This window comes from Scyliorhinus torazame, chromosome 7 (assembly GCF_047496885.1).
Source record: "Scyliorhinus torazame isolate Kashiwa2021f chromosome 7, sScyTor2.1, whole genome shotgun sequence".
NCBI lineage: Eukaryota > Metazoa > Chordata > Chondrichthyes > Carcharhiniformes > Scyliorhinidae > Scyliorhinus > Scyliorhinus torazame.
This window is the reverse complement of record NC_092713.1, coordinates 87741358-87765813: the sequence shown is the minus strand read 5'-3', so window position 1 is coordinate 87765813 and position 24456 is coordinate 87741358. Positions and strand designations below refer to the sequence as shown.

The 24456-nt window shown below is 49.0% G+C and overlaps 1 protein-coding gene across 1 annotated transcript in view; it reads left to right on the top strand.

The window, feature by feature from the left end:
- LOC140426363 (cytochrome P450 4B1-like) overlaps positions 1-24456 on the top strand; it is an 85830-nt gene that overhangs the window by 33499 nt on the left and 27875 nt on the right. The window contains exons 7-11 of the mRNA XM_072511028.1: positions 3699-3805; positions 11342-11532; positions 14065-14198; positions 17726-17790; positions 20777-20859. Coding sequence (XP_072367129.1) covers positions 3699-3805; positions 11342-11532; positions 14065-14198; positions 17726-17790; positions 20777-20859 — 580 coding nt within the window. The remainder of the gene's footprint in view (positions 1-3698; positions 3806-11341; positions 11533-14064; positions 14199-17725; positions 17791-20776; positions 20860-24456) is intronic.

Here is a 24456-nt window from a genome sequence, read left to right as displayed (position 1 = left end):
TGGCCTGCAGAGACTGGGCCATGGCCTGCAGAGATTGGGCCATGGCCTGCTGAGACTGGGCTATGGCCTGCTGAGACTGGGCAATGGTGTTGAGCGCCTCTGCCATCTGGCGCTGGCACTGGCTCATGGCCTCCTGTGAGAGGGCAGCCATGTCCTGGGCCACAGACGCCACCTGCACGGAAAGCCCCAGGCCTCGCAAACCGTTCCCCATGTCTGACACCGTCGCACCCATTGCCTCCACCGCGGACGCCACTCGTGCGGTGTCGGCCTGGGTGGCATGTATGACCGGCACCACTTCCAGCTCCTGGACGCGGGTGGACTCCTCCACCTGCGACTGCAACCGCCGCAAGCCGGCCGTCACCCTCTTCGCTCATCTCCGGGTCGGTGGTTGCATCGGATCTATGTGTGGGTGTGGTAACTCCAGGAACCCGGGATCCATCTGGGCGGCAGATGTTCGCTTGGGCTGGGCTGCCCTCCGACCGCCCGGCCCCTCTGCTGCTCCTACCTCCACCTGCTGTACCGGGACGGCTGTGTTGTGCGCACCAGTGAGTGTACCAGACGCCTCATCACCAAAGTGCCCAACCGAGGTTAGTGTTTCTGCGATGGTGGAGGGTGTTGGTGACAGCAGTGGCGTTGTGTCGTGCTCTTCGTCCCACTCTGAGTCCATGGCACTTTGGGGTGGGGGTTCGTCTCCAACCATCCACTCTGAGTCACTGTCCGGTATTTCGTCTTCCTGGGTCGTGCTGTCCCGGGTAGGGGTGTCCTGGGTAGTGGTGTCCTGGGTAGTGGTGTCCTGGGTAGTGGTGTCCTGGCTCGGATGGGACGGGGGCCTGTGGCTGCCCCCCTCGTCGCTGGGTGGTCGCTCCCGCACGTGACGGGGGTGTCGTCTCCCTGTTACTCCAGGTCTCTCCGTCTCCCGTGGTGTGCGAGGGGCATCCTGCGGGCGTCGCATGCTGGAGGGTCCGGGTCTCTCTGTCTCCCGTGGCCTCCGAGGGGCATCCTGCAGGCGTCGCATGCTGGAGGGTCCGGGTCTCTCTGTCTCCCGTGACCTCCGAGGGGCATCCTGCGGGCGTCGCATGCTGGAGGGTCCGGGCCTCTCTGTCTCTCGTGGCCTCCGAGGGGCATCCTGCGGGCGTCGCATGCTGGAGGGTGCGGTCTCTCCGTCTCCCGTGGCCTCCGAGGGGCATCCTGCGGGCGGTCTGCATCTGCGGAGATGGGTGCCTGGACGTTTGGTCCTGCGATACACAATGAGGCATGCATGGTTAGACACGCAGGCAGTGATCAGGTGATATGGGGAGGGGGATATAGGGGAGGGGGGAAATGGGGACGGGCTGTCGGTGGCTCACTTGCTACTACGCCCCCGACCTCTGCATCAGCAACCTCCCGGTCGTCAGGTCCGCCAGCCAGTTCCAGGGCCCTTTCCTCGTGTTCGGTCAGTGGCCTCTCATCAGCGGGGCCTCCTCCAGTCCTCACATGCTCCCTATTGTTGTGTGCGCGCTTCTCCTGTGGGGGGGGGGGGGGGGCGGTGGTGGCAGGGGTAAAAGGCAACAGTGTTAGGCAGGTATATGAATGCACGCCATCGGTTGCGCGTGTATTGCAGAGGTTAAGGTTAGGGCTGGATTCACTTGGGGATATGGGGGATGGGGGATATGGGGGAGGGGGGGATATGGGGGTTATGGAGGAGGGGGGATATGGGGGAGGGGGGAATATGAGGATGGGGGGATATGGGGGAGGGGGGATATGGGGGAGGGGGGATATGGGGGAGGGGGGATATGGGGGAGGGGGTTATGGGGAGGGGGGATATGGGGGATATGGGGAGGGGGATATGGGGGACGGGGATATGGGGGAGGAGGGATATGGGGAGGGGGATATGGGGAGGGGGGATATGGGGGAGGGGGGATATGGGGGAGGGGGGATATGGGGAGGGGGGATATGGGGGAGGGGGGATATGGGGAGGGGGAATATGGGGGATATGGGGGAGGGGGGATATGGGGGAGGGGGGATATGGGAGGCTCACCCTGTCTGCTCTGACGAGGTCGTTCACCTTCTTGTGGCACTGGGTGCCTGTCCGTGGTGTCAGGGCCGCAGCGGTGACGGCCTCTGCCACTTCCCTCCACAGACGCCGGCTGTGGCGTGGGGCAACTCTGCAGCCGTGCCCGGGATACAGGGCATCCCTCCTCTGCTCCACTGCGTCCAGGAGCGCCTCCACATCCCGTGACTCGAACCTCGGGGCTGAGCGGCGGCCAGCCATTCAGTCGGGTGTTCCGGTCGGGTGTTCCGGTCGGGTGGGGGGGAGCAGCGCGGCCTTATGAGCCGTCACGCCATGCGGCGCGTATGACGCTGCACGGCATGAACCACGTGCGCAAGCGCGGATCCCGTTACGTCGCTGCTAGCCCATTTCGTGACGCAAGTCGGATTTGCGCCGTTTTTTGCGCCGATCGGCGGACTTTGCGCCGATAACGGAGAATTTCGCCCCATGTCTCTAGCCCTCTCCAGGCTGCTGCTGCTGGAGAAATAAGCAACTACTTGCAGTCTGTAGTGCACTGCTGCATAAGGGTAATTGAGGTTCTCTATAAACAGAGTTGGGTGTAATGGAGGAATGGACCAGGGTGTCACGGAGGGAGAGGTCCCTGCAGAATTTTGAAAGGGGCGGTGAGGGGTCTCTTGGTAGTATCGTTCTGGAGTTGATGGAAATGAGAGAGGATGATCCTTTGAGTGTAGAGGCTGGCGAAGTGGAAGTGAGGACAAGGGGGTCAGACTGCCTTTAAGTAGAGCTAGCTGCTCTCAATATCGGGCCCCCTGCCTATGTGTGCAGCCAAGGAACAGCATTGGCTGCATGGAACAATAATATAAGGCAACAGGTAGCATGCATTTACTGTGTTGCCTGAATAATAATGAACAGTCATGAGGTAATCTTGTACTGAGATCCTTGTGCCCGTTTTCTGGGATTAGTCAAATTCACTTCCTCGGTGTTCCTGCAGCTCAATATTGTCTTTAACTTATCCCAGTTTGGAATTCAGAATCTTACCGCAACATTGTCTGATATGGTTAAGCATATTATTGGCGAAGGATATTGCTTATGTGGAAGGAAGCCAAACCCCCGGGCGTGGAGACCTGGATAAACGACATGGCAGGGTTTATAAAACTAGAACGGATAAAGTTCGCACTAAGGGGTTCGGCTCAAGGGTTCACCAGGCGGTGGCAACCGTTCATTAACTACCTCGCAGAACGATAAAGGAAATGGGAAGGTAACAGCAGCAACCCAGGGGGGAGGAGGGGGGGTCCTCAGGGGTGTTTTTGTATAGATATTTGTACTTGGTTATGTATATTGGATTGCTTGATTTTATTATTTGGGAGAGCTATTATTTTTGTTATGGCAGTTGCCATTTAGTTTATATATTATTTATTTATTTGTTAAAAACGGTCACTGTTATTTATATAGTTTTATTGTTGTAAAAAGGGGAAAAACCTTTGTACTGTTTTGTTTGGCCGAAAAATTTGAATAAAATATATTTTATAAAAAAAGCATATTATTGGTCAAGACCACATTGTCAGTGACAGGATATGATTTTAGACCAAAGATTCCTCACACTTGTCTCCCATTCGCAGTTGCCATCAGACAGGTATAAATTAGGATGGGTACTTATCTGTAGCCTTCAACTGAGACATTTATCAAAATTAAACTATTCTTTTGCCAGACATGGTGATACAGCAGAGGAAGGAGGCACTGAAAAATGAGAAGGAACTGGAAAGAATCAAACAAAAGAAGCATTGTGACTTCTTGGATATTCTTCTGTGTTCAAGGGTTGGTACCTATTTGTGTTTATGGTTATGAACATGGTTTCTATACTAAATAGGAAAAAGTCAAATTGATCATCCTTCCATTTTCTAAAATATCTGTGGTGCAGTGTAGCTTGCTCATTGTAAAATTGAGCAGTGTGTTCCTACCCATAATTACAAGGAAGAAGAGTATTACTTTGCTTGTTAGTTAACTAATCTTATTCCAATTTGAGTCTGCAATCCAAGGGCATAAGAGAAGTGGCACCTGGTACCACCGCCACCTTCCTTCACATGGCATCTGGACTTTCTTTCTCAGGTCTTTTGCTATTTTGTTGTATTTTACCCGAAGTATCTGAGGATTGGTCTCATTGACACTGCACCTTTTCAATATCTTGTTCCCTTCTCTGGGTGATTCTGTCAGGTATTCCACTTGAGGGTGTATATTAAAAGTATTACAGATCACACAATAGTCCTCCAATTCAACCATCAGACATTGTGCTCAGACCGGAGCCAAATTCTTCTTCAGTTCCCTGCTGTTTCACCAGCCTGTTCAGCATTCCTAATTTCCAAACATCACCACTCCAATGCATTTTTCTGCATGAAGGAGATGTGCCAATAAACTAAAAGTGACTCATTAAGTGAGTTGACTTCAGCAATTTTCTGTAAGAACTCAGGGTCGAATCTTTGCTTCCAATTTGGGAAAATTCCAACTCTGCAAACCCAACTCGAGAGAAAGTGACCTAAATCTTCAATATTTGTGGGGGTGGATGCACACGAGAATCAGGCCCCCTGAAAGGGCTTGGAGGCAGCCAGAAGGGCTGCCAGATGCCGAGGCAAGCTTTTGAACAGGCAGCCCTGGGTGAACTGGGACGTCATCTCAGTTACAATAAAAACAAGGTAATCTTTTAACCCTTCTTCTTTTTCCGCCATTTCAGGTTTCTTCATTTCCGTTTCTCTTTGAAGTGATCTCTCTTTTTCCTCCAATTCAAGAGTTTTCATCTACAATGAGATTTTAGCCAATTCAATTGCCTCCACCTTTGGAGATCTTGATCCCTCAGCTATCCCGTGCAGTTTCAAAAGCTTAGCTAAACTTTCAAATATGTCTGTTTTCTTTAGCCCTGCAGGTAATCCCAATTGCAATTTATCCACCAATTTATTTTGTGTTACACTTTGCAAATCTTCCAAGGTTATATCCTGTACTCCCAATCAAATCAATTGACAAAGCCATTTTTCAGTCACCCACTTTGAAATCTCACAATACCTCCCCTGGTTCAATATTCTCCTCACTATTGTAACTTTTAAAAAGAGTAATTCCATTACAATCAAGGAATTATCTTTCTAATATCCCAGATGAGCCCCCCCCCCCCCACAATGTTTGTTGAGAGCACAGCCACTGTTAAATGCTAAGGTATTCCAAAACCCAGAAGGGAACTTTGGAATGCTTGCTCTCAGCTGTATTTTGCAATTTGGTATAATGTGAGGAAAGGAGGTGAAGACCAATAAAGGATATTGCAGACACTGTTGTGATGATTTTATATAAAATATATGTTTATTAAATAGAAAAGCAGACACCAAAAAGTCAATTAAAACAGATTAATGGCTAGCCACAATATCTTTAGCTGTACCTAGTTCCAACCCCTTCCATTTTCCTCACCTCAAGCTAGACCTCCCCAAACAACATCCCATAGGTTTTAGAAATATAAGCAAAATCCAGCAATCATTGTCACATCAATGCCTACATTTTTCAGGTTGCTTCTGAGTTAGAATAGAGACAACTGGCTTCTCAAAACAGGTTTTCTCAAGTTGCAGGTTGTTGGGGGAAGGGGCTATGTGGGCTGCAATCTCAAATAGCTTCCATGCAGAAGGCAAACTTGCCTCTGATACTATCTTTCCTTTTTATCTTCCCTGATTTGAACTAACCTCCTCAGAAGTTACCCATAGAATCATAGAAGTTTACCGCATGGAAACAGGCCCTTCGGCCCAACCAGTCCATGCCGCCCAGTTTTTACCATTAAGCTAGTCCCAGTTGCCCGCACTTGGCCCATAACCCTCTATACCCATCTTACCCATGTAACTATCTAAATGCTTTTTAAAAGACACAATTGTACACGCCTCTACTACTACCTCTGGCAGCCCATTCCAGACACTCACTACCCTCTGAGTGAAGAAATTGCCCCTCTGGGCCCTTCTGAATCTCTCCCCTCTCACCTTAAACCTATGCCCTCTAGTTTTAGACTCCCCTACCTTTGGGAAAAGATGTTGACTATCTACCTTATCTATGCCCCTCATTATTTTATAGACCTCTATAAGATCACCCCTAAGCCTCCTACGCTCCAAGGAAAAAAGTCCCAGTCTACCCAGCCTCTCCTTATAACTCAAACCATCAAGTCCCGGCAACATCCTAGTAAATCTTTTCTGCACTCTTTCCAGTTTAATAATATCCTTCCTATAATAGGGTGACCAGAACTGCACACAGTATTCCAAGTGTGGCCGTACCAATGTCTTGTACAACTTCAACAAGACGTCCCAACTCCTGTATTCAATGTTCTGACCAATGAAACCAAGCATGCCGAATGCCTTCTTCACCACCCTGTCCACCTGCGACTCCACCTTCAAGGAGCTATGAACCTGTACTCCTAGATCTCTTTGTTCTATAACTCTCCCAAACGCCATACCATTAACTGAGTAGGTCCTGGCCTGATTCGATCTGCCAAAATGCATCACCTCACATTTATCTAAATTAAACTCCATCTGCCATTCGTCGGCCCACTGGCCTAATTGATCAAGATCCCGTTGCAATCCTAGATAACCTTCTTCACTATCCACTGTGCCACCAATCTTGGTGTCATCTGCAAACTTACTAACCATGCCTCCTAAATTCTCATCCAAATCATTAATATAAATCACAAATAACAGTGGACCCAGCACCGATCCCTGAGGCACACCACTGGTCACAGGCCTCCAGTTTGAAAAACAACCCTCTACAACCACCCTCTGCCTTCTGTCGTCCAGCCAATTTTGAATCCAATTGGCAACCTCACCCTGGATCCCGTGAGCTTTAACCTTCTGCAACAACCTACCATGCGGTACCTTGTCAAAGGCTTTGCTAAAGTCCATGTAGACAACGTCTACTGCACTGCCCTCATCTACCTTCTTGGTCACCCCCTCAAAAAACTCAATCAAATTTGTGAGACATGATTTTCCACGCACAAAGCCATGCTGACTGCCCCGAATCAGTCCTTGCCTCTCTAAATGCTTGTAGATCCTGTCTCTCAGAATACCTTCTAGCAACTTACCTACTACAGACGTTAGACTCACCGGTCTGTAGTTCCCAGGCTTTTCCCTGCTGCCCTTCTTAAACAAGGGCACAACATTCGCCACTCTCCAATCTTCAGGCACCTCACCTGTGGCTGCCGATGATTCAAATATCTCTGTTAGGGGACCCGCAATTTCCTCCCGAGCCTCCCACAACACCCTGGGATACATTTCATCAGGTCCTGGGGATTTATCTACCTTGATGCGCTTTAAGACTTCCAGCACCTCCTCCTCTGTAATATGCACACTTCTCAAGACATCACTATTTATTTCCCTTAGTTTCCTAACATCCATGCCTTTCTCCACCGTGAATACCGATGAGAAATATTCATTCAGGATCTCACCCAACTCTTGTGGCTCTGCACATAGATGCCCTTGTTGATCCTTAAGAGGCCTTACTCTGTCCCTAGTTACTCTTTTCCCCTTTATGTATTTGTAGAATCTCTTTGGATTCTCCCTTGCATTATTTGCCAAAGCAATTTCATGTCCCCTTTTTGCCCTCCTGATTTCCCTCTTAACTCTATTTCGACAATCTCTATACTCTTCAAGGGATCCACTTGATCCCAGTTGCTTATGTACGTCATATGCCTCCTTCTTCTTTTTGACCAGAGTCTCAATATCTCGAGTCATCCAGGGTTCCCTACTTCTACCAGCCTTACCCTTCACTCTAAAGGGAATGTGCTTACCCTGCACCCTGGTTAACACATTTTTAAAAGCCTCCCATTTACGAGCCGTCCCTTTGCCTGCCAACAGTCTCCCCCAATCTACCTCTGCAAGTTCCTGTCTGATACCATCAAAATTGGCCTTGCCCCAATTAAGAATTTTAACTCTTGGGCCAGACCTATCATTCTCCATAGCTATCTTAAAACTAATGGAATTATGGTCACTTTGTCCCAAAGTGATCTCTCACTAGCACTTCTGTCACTTGCCCTTCCTTATTTCCCAAGACGAGGTCAAGTTTTGCCCCCTCTCTAGTCGGTCCATCCACATACTGAATGAGAAATTCCTCCTGAATACACTCAACAAATTTCCCTCCATCCAAGCCCCTAATGCTCTGGCTGTCCCAGTCAATGTTGGGAAAGTTAAAGTCCCCTACTACTACCACCCTATTATTCTTTCAGCTATCTGTAATCTCTTTACATATTTGCTCCTCAATTTCCCGCTGACTATTTGGGGGCCTGTAGTACAGTCCTACCAAGGTGATCTCTCCCTTCTTATTTTTCAGTTCCACCCATATAGACTCAGTGGGTGAACCCTCGGATATATCCCCTCTAAGTACTGCCGTGATGTTCTCCCTAATCAAAAATGCCACTCCCCCTCCTCTCTTAGCTCCTGTTCTATCCTTTCTATAGCATCTGTACCCCGGAACATTGAGCTGCCAGTCCTGCCCCTCCCTTAGCCATGTTTCAGTCATAGCTATAATATCCCAGTCCCATGTGCCCGTCCATGCCCTGAGTTTATCCGCTTTGCCCGTCAGGCCCCTTGCATTGAAATAAATGCAGTTTAATGTAGACCTTCCTTGCTCTCTGCCCTGCTTTCTCAGGTCATGCTTTACACACTCTCCCTTCCTGCCTTTTGTTTCTGTCCCCACTGACTTCTCAATTATTGGATTTTCTTATTTTTCCCATTTTATCACAATGTCCTAACACAACCTATGCCCCTCTACCCACCCCATAGTCCTCGATACCTTCCATGCCAACTTATGACTCCCCAGTAGTCTCCATAGCTTTTATAGCCCTTATGTCAACCTAGTGCCAACTCATGCCTTCACATGCTACCCCACCGACCACCCTTTGCCTTTATATCCTCCATGTCAACTCACTCTGTATCCATCATGAACAGACGTCAAGAGGCATGATGAGATGAAATAAAATAAAGTTCTGTGTCTTTTGCAGACTTCACTCTATTTTCATAAAACATCATTGATAACATTTAAATACCTTTGAGTACTTAATCCTTTGTGAAAACATATATCTGTATTCATAGCCCCGCATCAGAGACAGGCAATCTCTTTGTAACCACTTGGAGCTGTCAAACTGTGAACTTACAGGTCTCAATTGTGATCATTGGTTACAGAAGCAGTCAAACAAAATTAATCCTTATGTCAAAAAACAGTGACATCACAAGAACTGATTTGTTTTCAATTGCAGGATGGGTGTTCTCTTTCACAAATTTAAATAGCTTGCGGATTCAAATTACTTTACAGTTTGACAGTTTTATCGAACTTCTCCACCTTTTATGTACATTCATATATAAAGCTATAGAATCACACAGCACAGAAAAGGCCCTTTAGACAATCACACCTGCGCTGGTCAAAAAACACCGCACCATTCTAATCCCATTTTCCAGCACTTGGCCCATAGCCTTGTATGCCCTGGGATTGCAAGTGCACATCTAAATAATTCTTAAATGTCATGAGGGTCTCTGCCTCCATCAATCTTTCAGGCAGCGAATTGCACACTCCCACCACCCTCTGTGTAAAAAAGCTTTTCCTCACATCCCCTCTAAACTTCCTGCCTTAAATCTATGTCCCCTGGTCATTGATCCTTTCACCAAGGAGAAAAGTTTGTTCCTATCTACTCTATCTGACAGGCAGCATGGTAGCATTGTGGTTAGCACGATTGCTTCACAGCTCCAGAGTCTCAGGTTCGATTCCCGGCTTGGGTCACTGTCTGTGTGGAGTCTGCACGTTCTCCCTTTGTCTGCATGGGTTTCCTCCGGGTGCTCCGGTTTCCTCCCACAGTCCAAAGATGTGCAGGTTAGGTTGATTGGCCATGCTAAATTGCCCTTAGTGTTCAAAGGGGCTGGGTGGTGTTACTGGGTTGCGGGGAGGGTGGAGGTGTGGGCTTGGGTAGGGTGCTCTTTCCAGGGGCCAGTGCAGGCTCGATGGACCGAATGACCTCTTTCTGCACTGTAAATTATATGGTCTGTGCCCCTCATAATTTAATGCATCTCAATCATGTCCCTCCTCAGTCTTCTCTGCTCCAAGGAAAACAATCCCAGTCTATCCAATCTCTCTTCATAATTAAACTCTCCAGCCCAGGAACATCCTGGTAAATCTCCTCTGCACCCTTTCCAGTGCTGTCACATCGCTCCTGTAATGTGGATTCCAGAACGGCACATAATACTCTAGCTGTGACCTAACTAACATTTTATATAGATCCAGCATAACCTCCCTGCTCTTAAACGCTATGCCTCAGCTAATAAAAGCAACTACACCATATGCCTTCTTAACCACTTTATCCACCTGCCCTGCTACCTTAACTGACCGGTGTATATGCACATCAAGATCACTCTGATCCTCGGTGCTTCCCAGGGTCCTGCCTTTTATCATGTATTCCCTTGCCTTGTTTGTCCTGCCCAAGTGCATCACCTCACACTTATCTGGATTGAATTTCATTTGCCACTGACCAGCTCATCTGACCAGCCCATCTATATCCTCCTGAAATTGAAGACTATCCTCCTCACTATTTATTACCCCACCAATTTTTGTATCATCCGTAAACTTACTGATCGCCCCTCTTACATTCATATCAAAATCATTTATATAACCCACAAACAGCAAGGGCCCCATTTAACAATCCCAAGGGAGCACCTGACCTCTCCCAAAGAGACACCTGACCTCTCTGAAATGGCACCGATCTCTCCAAACAGGTACCATACCTCTTCAAAAAGGTAATTTACCTCTCCAATTAACTCTTGACAGCCTTAGCCATTTTCCTCAAATGTCTAAAGCCCATGAATCAGATTTTGGAACTCCGGATTTGTTTGAGGGCAGCTAAACGTGTCTATGTGCAGCTGCCTCTGTGAACCACAGATGTGCAAAGTACAACCCACTGATGAAAATGGTGCATGCCAGATTCAAGGTTGCAATTTCCACAATTGGAGCTCTGGTGCCATTTTGGCTAAGATACAGAGCCCTTCCGATGCTGCAAAAAATCAGGCCTCAGTGTGTGGAAGTCCTTCCTCCAGAGCACAGTTCTGCAATCACCATGTGGATTCTTGAGGCCATTAAATTCATCAATTTTAATGCGAGTCTCATTCTGAGACTTGTGATTGGACTTCACAGACAGCTGTAATATTGCTAAACTTATTGCAGAGGGAAAAAAAGATAATTTCATTTTCTAATGGTTTCTCTGTAGACAAAGAATAATTTGTCAATAGTATCCAGTGTCTTTTCTCCAATGAGAATAGGTTTGTGGTAAATAATAGGTTCTGACTCAGTATAACTATCATTTTGTTTTAGGATGAAAATGGAATTGGATTATCGGGTGAAGACCTTCGAGCAGAGGTGGACACATTCATGTTTGAAGGCCATGATACTACAGCGAGTGGAATCTCCTGGTTCCTATACTGTTTGGCTCAATATCCAGAACACCAGCAGAAGTGTAGAGAAGAGATCCACGAACTTCTGGAGGGTCACGAGAAATTTGAATGGTGAATTTTAGAAGACATTTTACTCTTGTCTGTGGTTATTTGATGTAAAATCAGACCTTCTTGATCAGAATTTTTTGTACGTCATCATGCTTTGCATGAATTAGCAAGCAAAATGGTTCAGGTTACATAGAGAGTATTGTGTTTAGTACATCTTGAGAAAACATAATCAGACAATGACAAGAAAACAGAGAAAAGCAGCAGGATAGATGCCAGTGTAAAGGAGATGAGTGATGAGAAATGATTCAGTTGGAAGGGTAGTCAACAGGGGAATCACTGAGGTATATGGAGTAACCTAGAGCACTATTGTAAATTAAGCCAGGAAGTAGAACCAGAGAACATAAACTTCAATTTTACAAGACTTTTCTGGCTCATGAAAGCGTCAACAGAAATAAATATTGGTCAGGAGATACGGCTGCGGGCAGAAGACCTGATTCATGACTTGCCACATTGAGGTGAAAAATTGCCAGTGTTACGAGGGTTGTGTTGTGGATCATTGCAAGCCTCATGTTTATGAGTAAGTCCCACGCTGAACTGAACAGTTTTCTCATTGTCTGCTCACCAACACAGCTGTTGAATGGATATAGCAGTTTATTGATTCTGTTCTCCCAAAGTAGGCTTCACAAAGCATAGAATTGTTTTTGCTTACTATTAGCATGTTTTGTTCAGTATAGATTGGATTCTTTTGCATTATCTCTAGCTGTATTCTTTTTATAATTGTTGAGCTTCCAATTGCTATTTCACTTGCAACAAACAAAGCCGACAAAATGAGGTTTCAATAATGCATTTAGGTTTGGAGTTGAAAAAGTGGTTATTGATAAGAAGGGAGTATGCAAGCGTGCCTGGCACATAATATAATTACTACCTTTTCCCTGTATCTATACCCCAATTGTCGCTCTTGGATATGACATTACAACATTATGATCGATGCTTTGGCACTATTCCCTGAGGGCTGACACACAGAAAATCTGCACCAAAGGATGAGAGCTTCAAACTTGTGTCATCAAATCTGTTGAAGCCACCACTGGAGACACATGACAAATCAGTCAGTCAATGGTTCCCAAAAGGATCAAGCTAGTGACAGAGGTATTGTTTGCAAGTGGCAACACAGTTATCCCTTGGAAAGGAGGGATTCTGGATGACAGGGTTCTCAATAATCCAGAGCATCATAGATGGCACGGTAGAGCCATTTCCAGACAAGCACAGTGCACAGCTATCACGTTAGGATACTGCCAAATGGATTCACATCACACAATAGTTTTCTACTTTGTCAACTATCTGGTATTGGATTTCCTTTCAATTCATTTTTCTCTGAAACATTTTCTCTACTGCACCACACACCCCAGTCATGGCAAATATTTCAAGTACATTTTGAACCTTTATTACCACTCTAAATCCAGGCAGTTGTGCCCTATGTGTGCAGCCAGAAACTGCTTGGTACTCACCCACTTGCCATAATGATGTTTATCCAGCCTCCTCAATCGTGATCATTATTCTCCTTTGCCTGATGATGTGTTGGATGGCCAATCAATGTTTATTTCAAAAAATACATTTTCAGATTGATTCCTTGGTCTGGACCTCATCTTTGACCTGCATTTTTCTAACTGGAGGCTAGTATACCTCAAGTACTTAGAAGATCCACCTCTAAAGATATGCAAAGTCTGAACTGACCCACTGGGCTAGGAAATCCCAACTTACGGAGAATGAAATCAATGGAAAGGAAAGTTGAGCATGATATATAATGGGCTGTTAATGTGTTAGCGATTGTTGTCATCCAGTTATAAAAGTCAAAATGACCCCAATATTTTTTTTGTTGGAGTTGAAAATATATTTCAATCCAGGTTCTTTCTTTGTTCTGTTAAGTAGGCAGATTTAGTTTAGAATTATGCTGGGAGCACTGTTGAAATTCAGAACATATATTTGGTTTGAATGCAATACAGGACATTGTGTGTATTTGAAACTGAACACAGCTGCTGAAGAATAAAAATATGCTTAAGTCAGTCAAAACCTAAAAATGTAGGCTGTAGAACTACTTTAGAGCAGGTCTAATACTGACAAGTTATTGAAACTCTGTAAAACCCACCTGTATAACAGAAAACAGTATTATATATGCTGCGTTATAGTTGAGATAGAAATGAAACTGTCATTCAGTGTGAGCTGGCAACAATTTGTAAGCAATACGTAAGAGGACACCTAGAGAATGTGTTCTGAAGCATACTCTTGTAAGTGTGAAGCATGATGCAGTGGATAATTTGATTTTGTGTGACAATGGAAAATAAGCAACAGCAAATTGACAGACGAGCTCTCCTGATTTATATTCAAAAATTTGACAGATGTAAATCAGCCTGCCAATTCATCATTGCCCAATTTACATTATCAAAAAATTAGAAGTTATCACCTCTGAATCTGTGGTTGTCCATAAGATCACACAACCTTGGGTCCTTCTGTGAGCGAAAATAAACTAATTCAAATGAAATATGTCAATTATTTTCTTGAACTCCTATTAAGAATTTGTTTTTTGTTCTGCATTTACAGGGACTTCCTAAGTAACATGCCTTACACCACCATGTGTCTGAAGGAAACTCTACGGCTTTATCCCTCTCTACCAGGAATATCCAGGAAACTGACCAAGCCACTCATATTCCCTGATGGGAAGCATGTACCCGAAGGTCTTGTATTTCAAAAATAAGTTTTAACAGTATCAGTGTAGCTCCGAGTATTTCCAAATTTACATCACAAAAGTACGGAGAATGGTGCTCCAAATGACACTTTGGTTGAAATCTCAGAGAAGTTCAAAGGATGGCTGGCATAAGAGTTGTAAATGTCGTGGTGTGCAGTGGTAAATTTTGTTTTAGAGTGCATTTTATTTTGTTGGGTATTCTCATCACTTGGACTCCAATTCAATGGATCTGTTTTTGTCCTCAATATTTCATTTGTCCTATGGATGGTTGTCACAAAATATATATTTATTAAATGATAAGAGATTAGAAAGTGTAGATGTTCTAAGGGACCTTGGTGTCCTCATCAATAAGTCACTGAAAGCGAACATGCAGAGGCAGCACGCAATTAGGAAGGCTAACGGTATGTTAGCCTTTATCGCAAGAAGATTTGAGTACAGTGATGAAGCTTTGTTTCAACTGTGTAGAAACTTGGTTAGACTGAACTTCAAGTACTATGTGAAGTTTTAGTCCCTTTATCTTGGCAACGATATTACTGCCACAGAGGGATTCCAACAAAGGTTCACCAGGCTTAGTCCTAGGACGGCAGGATTGTCCTATGAAGACAGATTATTGAAACTGGGACTGAGTTTTGAAGAATGAGAGATATCTCACTGAAACCTACAAAATACTTAAAGTGATAGACAAGGTGGCTGCAGGTAAAATGCTCCCCTGTCCAGGGAGTCCAGAACAAGGGGACACAAAATAAGGGGGAAATCACTTAGGACTACATTTGTTTTTACTCAGAGGATTGTGAACCTTTGGATTCTCAACCCCAGAGAGTTGTGAAATCTCAGACACTGAGTATATTTAAAGCAGATTGACAGATTTCTAAATAGAAATGGCAGAAATGGATACGGAGATAATGTGCGTGATCCTCCAGCCACGCTGCACCTGAAAAGCAGCTCGCCGCGGCACACCGTGGCCGGTGAAAGCCGCGATCTACCAGGATCTACGCGGCCTGCAAAGTCTCGCGAGATTCAACACCATCTCGCGAGACATTGCAAGGGGAATCCCGTCCACAATGGATGGGATCACTTTTCAGCAAATCTGCACATTAGAGCAGGTAAGCCTTGCTGTAATGTGCAGATTCCCGAAGTACCTGAGGCTTTGGGATTCAATCCCTTTGCCTTGGGGATCTCGGGTGAGCACCGTTTTGTACTGGTCCACACAAACGGGGACGAGACAGAACAACACTTGTGATGGTCTCCAAGGGGTTTGGAGTCCCCCAGCTGCAAGCCCTTTGGGCAGGTTGGTTCCCTGATACTGTTGGTGCCATCTTGGTACCCTGGCAGTACCAGCCAGGCACCCTGGCAGTGCTACCTGTGTGCCAGCCAGGCACTGCCAAAGTGCCCAGATGGTACTACCAGCTGGAAGGGGTACTGCCAAGGTGCCACACTGGCATTTTTTTTGCAAGCACACTATTGCGCTGGGCATGCCCGGTGTGGGTGTTGGGAGGGGTCGGGGGACCCGTGGCACCCCGATCTCTCACTACAATGAGGAATTCTGACGAGCGGAGCTCCCCAATGTAAAAAACGGGGCCAAGTGCGGCCTTGTTCAAGCGTATTATTCAAAGCAAGACACGTTGAATAGCCATGTGTTTCTTGGCACTAAGCGCGCTGGCTCAGGGACTCTGTGCCCTTTTGGGAAGATCACGCCCAATGTGAGAAAAAGGCATCAAAGTGGATGATCAGCCATGGTTATATTGAATCGTGGAGCAGGTTCGATGGGCTGAATGGCCTACTCCTGCGTTTCTGTCATTTTTAACATTTAGGCAATTATACTCATACCTTTTTGCTTTCCTTATTGACACTACTAGCTGCATTTCCATTAATTATAATCTTGTGTTGTGTCTAAGAACTACAAGAGAAGCAAATGTGGTGGCATGTTATTGGATGGGAACTTAATGTTGGTGGCCTTCTTGGTGCTGGGTAATGGGATAGCTTTACAGCAGTTGACCACATTTTTAGTGACTGCCTGCAGTATTATCAGTGGGCCAGCTGAGGAGAAGCTGTTTCATTTATTTCATCTTCCGTTGCTGGGTGCTCTTGCAGGATAATGAGTGATCTGTTTGATATAGAGTATTGAAATGTGGTGGAATGCCTATTGAAGGAGTCACATCTTCCACATTGCTTAAATAAAGTAAAAGTATTTGTTTGTAAATCCTGATAAGGGGCTCAATGGACTCAAGAGCAAGAGAGAACAGAAGGGAAAAGCTGCAAGAATACACACTTTTTGAATGCTAGAGGTGGATTGATAGGAATGAATTGCAATTATTGACCCTGACTCTTGTGATAAGGGGCGGGATTCTCCGATCCCCCGCCGGGTCGGAGAATCGGCAGGGGCTGACGTGAATCCCGTCCCCGCCGGTTGCCGAATTCACCGGCACCGGATATTCGGCAGGGGCGGAAGCTGCGCCGGTCGGCGGGCCCCCCCTGGCGATTCTGCGGCCCGCGATGGGCCGAAGTCCCGCTGCTGGAATGCCTGTCCCGCCGGAGAGAATCAAACCACCTCTCTTACCGGCGGGACTAGGTGGCGCGGGCGGGCTCCGGGGTCCTGGCGGGGTGATCTGGCCCAGGGGGTGCCCCCACGGTGGCCTGGCCCGCGATCGGGGCCCACCGATCTGTGGGCAGGCCTGTGCCATGGGGGCACACTTTTCCCTCCGCCTCAGCCACAGCCTTCACCATGGCCGACGCGTAATAGACAGCCCCCCCTGCGCATGCGCGGGGTTGACGTCAGCAGCCGCTGTGGCTCCCGCGCATGCGTGGACTTTCGCCGGCCGGCGAAGTCCTTTCGGCCCTGGCTGGCATGGCGCCAAAGACCTTTCCCGCTGGCTGGCGACGCGCCAACCACTCTGGCGCGGGCCCAGCCCCGCAAGGTGAGGGCTTGGCCCCTAAAGGTGCCCTGCCATGTAGGGAGAATCCTGCCAGATTTGCCTGAAATTCTTTGATGACATTAAAATTAAATTACATGTGGTAATTTATTCCAAAATTTCCCAGAGTTCATGGATTAGGGAGCCAGATATTAATTTGATATAGGCACAAAGTACAACATCTGAAATGTTGGGAAGTATGAAGTAGAAAGACTCTTTTCTACAAAGAGGGACTATCAGATGACTTTTGCACAGATTCCAGTTGCAACCTCAAATTAGGGGCGAAATTCTCCTACCCGCCCCGCCACATTTCTGCGCCGACCGGCCGGCGGGAGTCTCCGTAACACCGGCCGGTCAATGGGGTTTCCCATTGTGGGGCAGCCCCACGCCGTCGGGAAACCCCCGGGCGCCGGCAGAACGGAGACTCCCGCCGGCGGAGAATGACGCCCAAGATATCATTAGCAAGAACTTTGCAGCAGGCAGACTGTTTGCCATCTAGTCCGGGAAATGGTGCACAGTGTAATAGGAAATTTGAAAACAAAAGGAATCAGTGACATGCATGTACTTCTGAAATTGTTTCTGAAGGTGTTAAATTATATTTTCACAGGTTGTCTGGTTGCATTAAGTATCTACAGCCTCCACAGGAATCCACTTTTCTGGGATGATCCTGAGGTAATTTCCACTTCCATTACTGAGATAATAAGCAGTGTCACTATGTCACAGGTATCCCTATTTTTCCCATGATTTCCATTAATTTGACTTGCATCATATTTATCTGCCAAAAGTTCAATGAAGATGATTCTCCGATCCGGCGCCAGGTTGGAGAATCGCCTGGGAGGGGCTGCGAGAATCACGCCACGCCGCTCCGACGCCGATTCTCCGGTCGCAGCAATCGACGGCCAAGTGCCCGCCGAGTTCGGCTGAGTCCCGCCGGCATAGGTTACGTATAGTCCTACCTGGCGGGACCTCGGAGTTCTGGCTGCGGTGGCCGTCCTGGTTGGGGGGGGGGGGCAGGGGGATCTGACTCCGGGGGGGGCCTCCATGGTAGCGAGGCCCTTGATCGGGGCCTACTGATCGGCGGGCAGGTTAATTCTGTGGGGGGCCTATGTTCCTCCGCGCCGGGCCCCGGTAGGGCTCCGCCATATTGCCTGGGGGCCTGCGCAGAGACGACAACCCACGCGCATGCGTGGATCCGCGCCGGCCGTGGCGTGCATTTTAATATCTAGCACTATGGCTGACTTGGACTTAGAAGAGGCAGACAAAGCACATGTTGACATCTGTTTTCCATATGGAACATGTCACTGGCCTGAAGACAATCGCTATACCTTCAGCTGAGGGGTGCCACTCACATCAAGCACGACTGACCACGAGTCTCTTCCACTCTTACCATCTGCCATGGGTGTGTTGGAAGGATTTGCGGGTTAACAATCAACCTGTTTGGTTGCATTATGAATGCACCTTTGGTAGTCATTAAGTCCTGGAGTGGGACTCTAACTTGGTGTTTCTGGCTCATAGGCAGGGATGTTACCCACCTTCTCCACAAGATCGTCACTCACTATGGCTGAATATGCACATAAAATGCACAATATGTTAAAGTGGTCGTGTGGTAAATTTGCTGAGCCATCTCCTACGACCAATGTCTAAAAGTAAATGGAGAAAAATCCAGCTGTGATTTTCTAATTGGAGCTTGTGAGATTCAAGGACACAGAAAATTTATTCTGTGGCTTCTACCTGATTGAATCAATTCTTGTTGATAACTGGAATCTCCAGTCACAGGAGGGTAGAGGGATTCTCCAGCAAGTGGTCAGTGAAACACCCAGAGAAATGGTATAAACAACAAAAAACACTGTTTACACTATTCTGCAGCTTTCCACCAGTGGGAGATTGGGAGAACACCATGGAAATCTCTTTATCTATACATCTCTACCATGGCATGAGAACACTTGAGGCTGAGTTTTTGCTGTAAAATGTGGCACTCCTCTGTTGCTGATAAGCTGGAATGTGGGATAGGGACGAAAGTAAGTCCAATATGATAGGAGGTTTCTGCAAGATCGTTGAATTGCTAAGACCAAAATATAACTTGTCTGGAATAATATACAGCAGGTTTCAAGGCAAAAATACATTAATAGATAACAACAAATCAAGCCTGAGTACTTTATTAATGTTATCGCAATCTCTTAGAATAGTGTTCCCCGAAGCATGCTTAAAATGTTGCTATTATGTATAATATAAAGTTGTCAGTAATTACTAGTTTCTTACAGTTGTACCAGAATGATGGTGATGAACAAATGTTTCCCACTGTTGGATCATATGATTTGAATAGCAGTACTATTGTACATTGTACTTTGAACAGGATTGATATTGAGATGTATTTTACTGTGTGTAACAGAGGAACTCAATACTTATTATTGAAATAAAAATGTTAATACGTTTCTGTCCCACATCATATATAAATGCAATATTGTAAAACTAACCTCACTTGTCAGTGAGAGATGCACATCTGGGGTAAGATGTGCCCGGGTGGCAGGCTGGGGCATGGGTTGGTAAAATGACAGGAAGCTGGGTTGGGATGGTTGTCTGAAGCAGTTCCGCTGTCAGGAAAATAGCCGGAAAATGGTAGCAGATCATCCACCCTGCCGATCAGAGCTAGACAGCCAATTTCAATAATTAAAGGTGTCCAAAAAGGTTGGGTGGGGTTACAGGGGAACACTATTCTAAGAGATTGCGATAACATTAATAAAGTACTCAGGCTTGATTTGTTGTTATCTATTAATGTATTTTTGCCTTGAAACCTGCTGTATATTATTCCAGACAAGTTATATTTTGGTCTTAGCAATTCAACGATCTTGCAGAAACCTCCTATCATATTGGACTTACTTTTGTCCCGAACCGTGGGGTTACGGGGATAGGGTGGAGGTGTGGGCTTAGGAGGGGTGCTCTTTCCAAGGGCCGGTGCAGACTCAATGGGCTGAATGGCCTCCTTCTGCACTGTACATTCTATGATTCTATGACTTTGAGTCCTTCTCATCAAGAATCAGAAAACCTCATCAACAACAGTATTGAGTAACATATATTACATTCAATAGTATAACATAACATATTACCAGAAGCGTAATAAAACAAACTCCATTGTAAAGGTACATCAAAATGGAGCCACCTTCTTGTCCTCGTTACAGCTTCAGCAGTTGTAACCTCTCTTGGTGGCACTGCATAGACTGCAGCGCTGCTGACCTTCTAATTGGGCTGGCTGCTTGGAAAGGCAGTCCCCATTCTTAATTGGATAGCAGACTTTTACAAATGATTTTATGGGATGTGGGCATCGCTGGCTCGGCCACTATTTGTTGCCCATCCCTAACTGCCCTTGAGGTGGTGGTGAGCTGCCTTCTTGAACCGCTGCAGTCTCTTCATTTGGGACTTGGGTCTCTTCAATAGCAGGAACATTCCCATTAAGTATCCTTTGTAATTCGCTATATTGTAGCTTTTTATGAGGCAATGTAAACATGTAACATTGGTTTTCTAACAGTACAAACAAGTTGAACTCTTTATGCAGCAGGTTTACTATAATCTAGCTTTTTCTTGTTTTTGTATGATCCTATATGAACAGCAGAATTCTGGCTAATCCCAGTTGGTAATGTATACTATTGCTTTTTCACTTCAGGTATTTAACCCGTTGAGGTTTACTCCAGAAAATTCAGAACACAGACACCATCATGCTTTCCTACCTTTCTCTATTGGACCAAGGTAGGAACAGTTGATAATTCATTATTTTGAAGTTAATTATTTTTATATGAACCTAGTTTGCAGCAGGTGTATTAAATGGATGTACAGGCATTCCTTTTATGACATTCAAGTTATGACGAACGATACTTATGCCATTTATGAATTGACACCCCATTTTGACTTTGCAACACCTGTTTTGACTTTAGAACGGCACTACAGTGAAATATTGGTCTTTCTTAACTGACGTTCCTTTATGTTCGGCCTTTCACAACCTCAGGAAGGGCAAACTATTTTTTGCATACAGTTTTCAGGAACAATTTTGTCGTAAGTCCGAGGACTGCCTGCATTCCAATTCAGTAGAACACTTTCAATAACCTTATGTTAATGTTAAATGATATATGATATTGGGATCTACAGCACTAGGATAGGGATGGGACAGTACTTCTGATGTAAAAGAATATCTCAGTGCTTTTTTGGATGGGATGGGAAGACATTTAACAGGAAGAGACCAAAGGTCGGATGACAGAGTTAAGCTGTTATGAAAGCAAGATTAATTAGAACAGGATGCAGAAACTTAGGGCAGCACAGTGGTTGGCATTGCTGCCTCACAGCGCTAGGGACCTAGGTTCAATTCCGACCTTGGGTGACTGTGGAGTTTGCACATTCTCCCCGTGTCTGCGTGGGTTTCCTCCGGTTGCACTGGTTTATTTTAACAGTCCAAAGATGTGCAGGTTAGGTGGGTTGGCCATGCTAAATTGCCCCTTAGTGTTCAGTTGTTATGAAGATAGGGCAAGGGTGTGGGCCTGGGTGCGGTGCACTTTCAGAGGGTCGGTGCAGTCAATGGGCTGAATGGCTTTCTTTTGCACTGTAGGGATTCTGTAATTCTATGAAACTTAGGAAAAGAGTACAGGGCAGGAATGCTGAACGATCAATTTCTGATGGCGGTGCAAAGAAATATAGAACAAGTAACATAAAATCAGAGGAACAGAGGAATGATGATAGAAGATTCTGTAAATTGAGAGGGGTGATGCCATGTATGGTTTTGGAAATAAAGGAATCACTGGGAGTCAGAAAAGGACTGTGAATTAGTTCAGGTACTGGATAGGGTATAGAAGTTCCATTTCTATGGCTTGGCAAAGACTAGAGAATCTGGGGAGTCATTCTCCGACACCCCAGCGGGTCGGAGAATGGCCGTTGGCCGCCGTGAATCCCGCCCCCGCCGGTTGCCGAAGTCTCCGAAGGGAGAAAAGTCGGCGGGGCGTTAATGGCGCCGCAGACATCGGAGAATGGCACGGGTGTGCGCAAGGCAGCCGATTTTGGGCCTGCCGATATTCTCCCTTCCGGAAGGGCCGAAGTCCCGTCGACGTGATGACCGGTCACGTTGACGTAAATCAAACCTCCTTTTCATCGGCGTGACCCTGTGCTCCAGGTTCACGACGACCAGCGTGGAGGTGAGTGACGGCCTGGGGGTTTGGCCGCTGGGCAGGCGATGGCGTGGCTGCAGTCTGAATGTGTGGGGAGAGGTGTGTCTAGGGTTGTGTGTGTGTGTGTGCGGCGGGGGGGGTGGGGGGTTTAGAGTGAGCTGGGCTCCGGGGAAGTGCCGGGAGGGGGGTCCGTGCCGGGGAGGAGGATGGGAGGTCCGTGCCGGGGAGGAGGATGGGAGGTCCATGCCAGGGAGGGGGATGGGGGGGGGGGGGGGTCCGTGCCGGGGAGGAGGATGGGGGGGTCCGTGCCGGGGAGGAGGATGGGGGGGGTCCGTGCCGGGGAGGAGGATGGGAGGTCCGTGCCGGGGAGGGGGATGGGGGGGGGGGGGGTCCGTCCGGGGAGGTGGATGGGGGGGGGGGGTCCGTGCCGGGGAGGAGGATGGGGGCGTCCGTGCCGGGGAGGGGGTATGGGGGGGAGTGGTCCATGCCGGGGAGGGGGATGGGAGGTCCGTGCCGGGGAGGAGGATGGGGGGGGGGGTCCGTGCCGGGGAGGAGGATGGGGGGTCCGTGCCGAGGAGGAGGATGGGAGGTCCGTGCCGGGGAGGGGGATGGGGGGGGTCCGTGCCGGTGAGGGGGATTAGGGGGGGTCCGTGCCGGGGAGGACGATGGGAGGGTCCGTGCCGGGGAGGGGGATGGGGGAGGGGGTCCGTGCCGGGGAGGGGGAAGTGCCGGGAGGGGGGTCCGTGCCGGGGAGGAGGATGGGAGGTCCGTGCCGGGTAGGAGGATGGGAGGTCCGTGCCAGGGAGGGGTATGGGGGGGGGGGGGGTCCGTGCCGGGGAGGAGGATGGGGGGGGTCCGTGCCGGGGAGGAGGATGGGGGGTCCGTGCCGGGTAGGAGGGGAGGAGGATGGGAGGTCCGTGCCGGGGAGGGGGATGGGGGGGGGGGGGGGTCCGTGCCGGGGAGGGGGATGGGGGGGAGGTCCGTGCCGGGGAGGAGGATGGGGGCGTCCGTGCCGGGGAGGGGGTATGGGGGGGGGGGGGGGTCCGTGCCGGGGAGGGGAATGGGAGGTCCGTGCCGGGGAGGGGGATGGTGAGGGGGTCCGTGCCGGGGAGGGGGAGGGGGGGGGTCCGTGCCGGGGAGGAGGATGGGAGGTCCGTGCCGGGGAGGAGGATGGGAGGTCCGTGCCAGGGAGGGGGATGGGGGGGGGGGGGGGGTCCGTGCCGGGGAGGAGGATGGGGGGGGGGTCCGTGCCGGGAGGAGGATGGGGGGTCCGTGCCGGGGAGGAGGATGGGAGGTCCGTGCCGGGGAGGGGGATGGGGGGGGGGGGGTCCGTGCCGGGGAGGTGGATGGGGGGGGGTCCGTGCCGGGGAGGAGGATGGGGGCATCCGTGCCGTGGAGGGGGTATGGGGGGGGGTGTCAATGCCGGGGAGGGGGATGGGAGGTCCGTGCCGGGGAGGAGGATGGGCGGGGGGGGTCCGTGCCGGGGAGGAGGATGGGGGGGGGGGTCCGTGCCGGGGAGGACGATGGGAGGGTCCGTGCCGGGGAGGGGGATGGGGGAGGGGGTCCGTGCCGGGGAGGAGGATGGGGGGTCCGTGCCGGGTAGGAGGGGAGGAGGATGGGAGGTCCGTGCCGGGGAGGGGGATGGGGGAGGGGGTCCGTGCCGGGGAGGGGGAAGTGCCGGGAGGGGGGTCCGTGCCGGGGAGGAGGATGGGAGGTCCGTGCCGGGGAGGAGGATGGGAGGTCCGTGCCAGGGAGGGGTATGGGGGGGGGGGGAGGTCCGTGCCGGGGAGGGGGATGGGGGGGAGGTCCGTGCCGGGGAGGAGGATGGGGGCGTCCGTGCCGGGGAGGGGGTATGGGGGGGGGGGGGGTCCGTGCCGGGGAGGGGAATGGGAGGTCCGTGCCGGGGAGGGGGATGGTGAGGGGGTCCGTGCCGGGGAGGGGGAGGGGGGGTCCGTGCCGGGGAGGAGGATGGGAGGTCCGTGCCGGGGAGGAGGATGGGAGGTCCGTGCCAGGGAGGGGGATGGGGGGGGGTGGGGTCCGTGCCGGGGAGGAGGATGGGGGGGGGGTCCGTGCCGGGAGGAGGATGGGGGGTCCGTGCCGGGGAGGAGGATGGGAGGTCCGTGCCGGGGAGGGGGATGGGGGGGGGGGTCCGTGCCGGGGAGGTGGATGGGGGGGGGTCCGTGCCGGGGAGGAG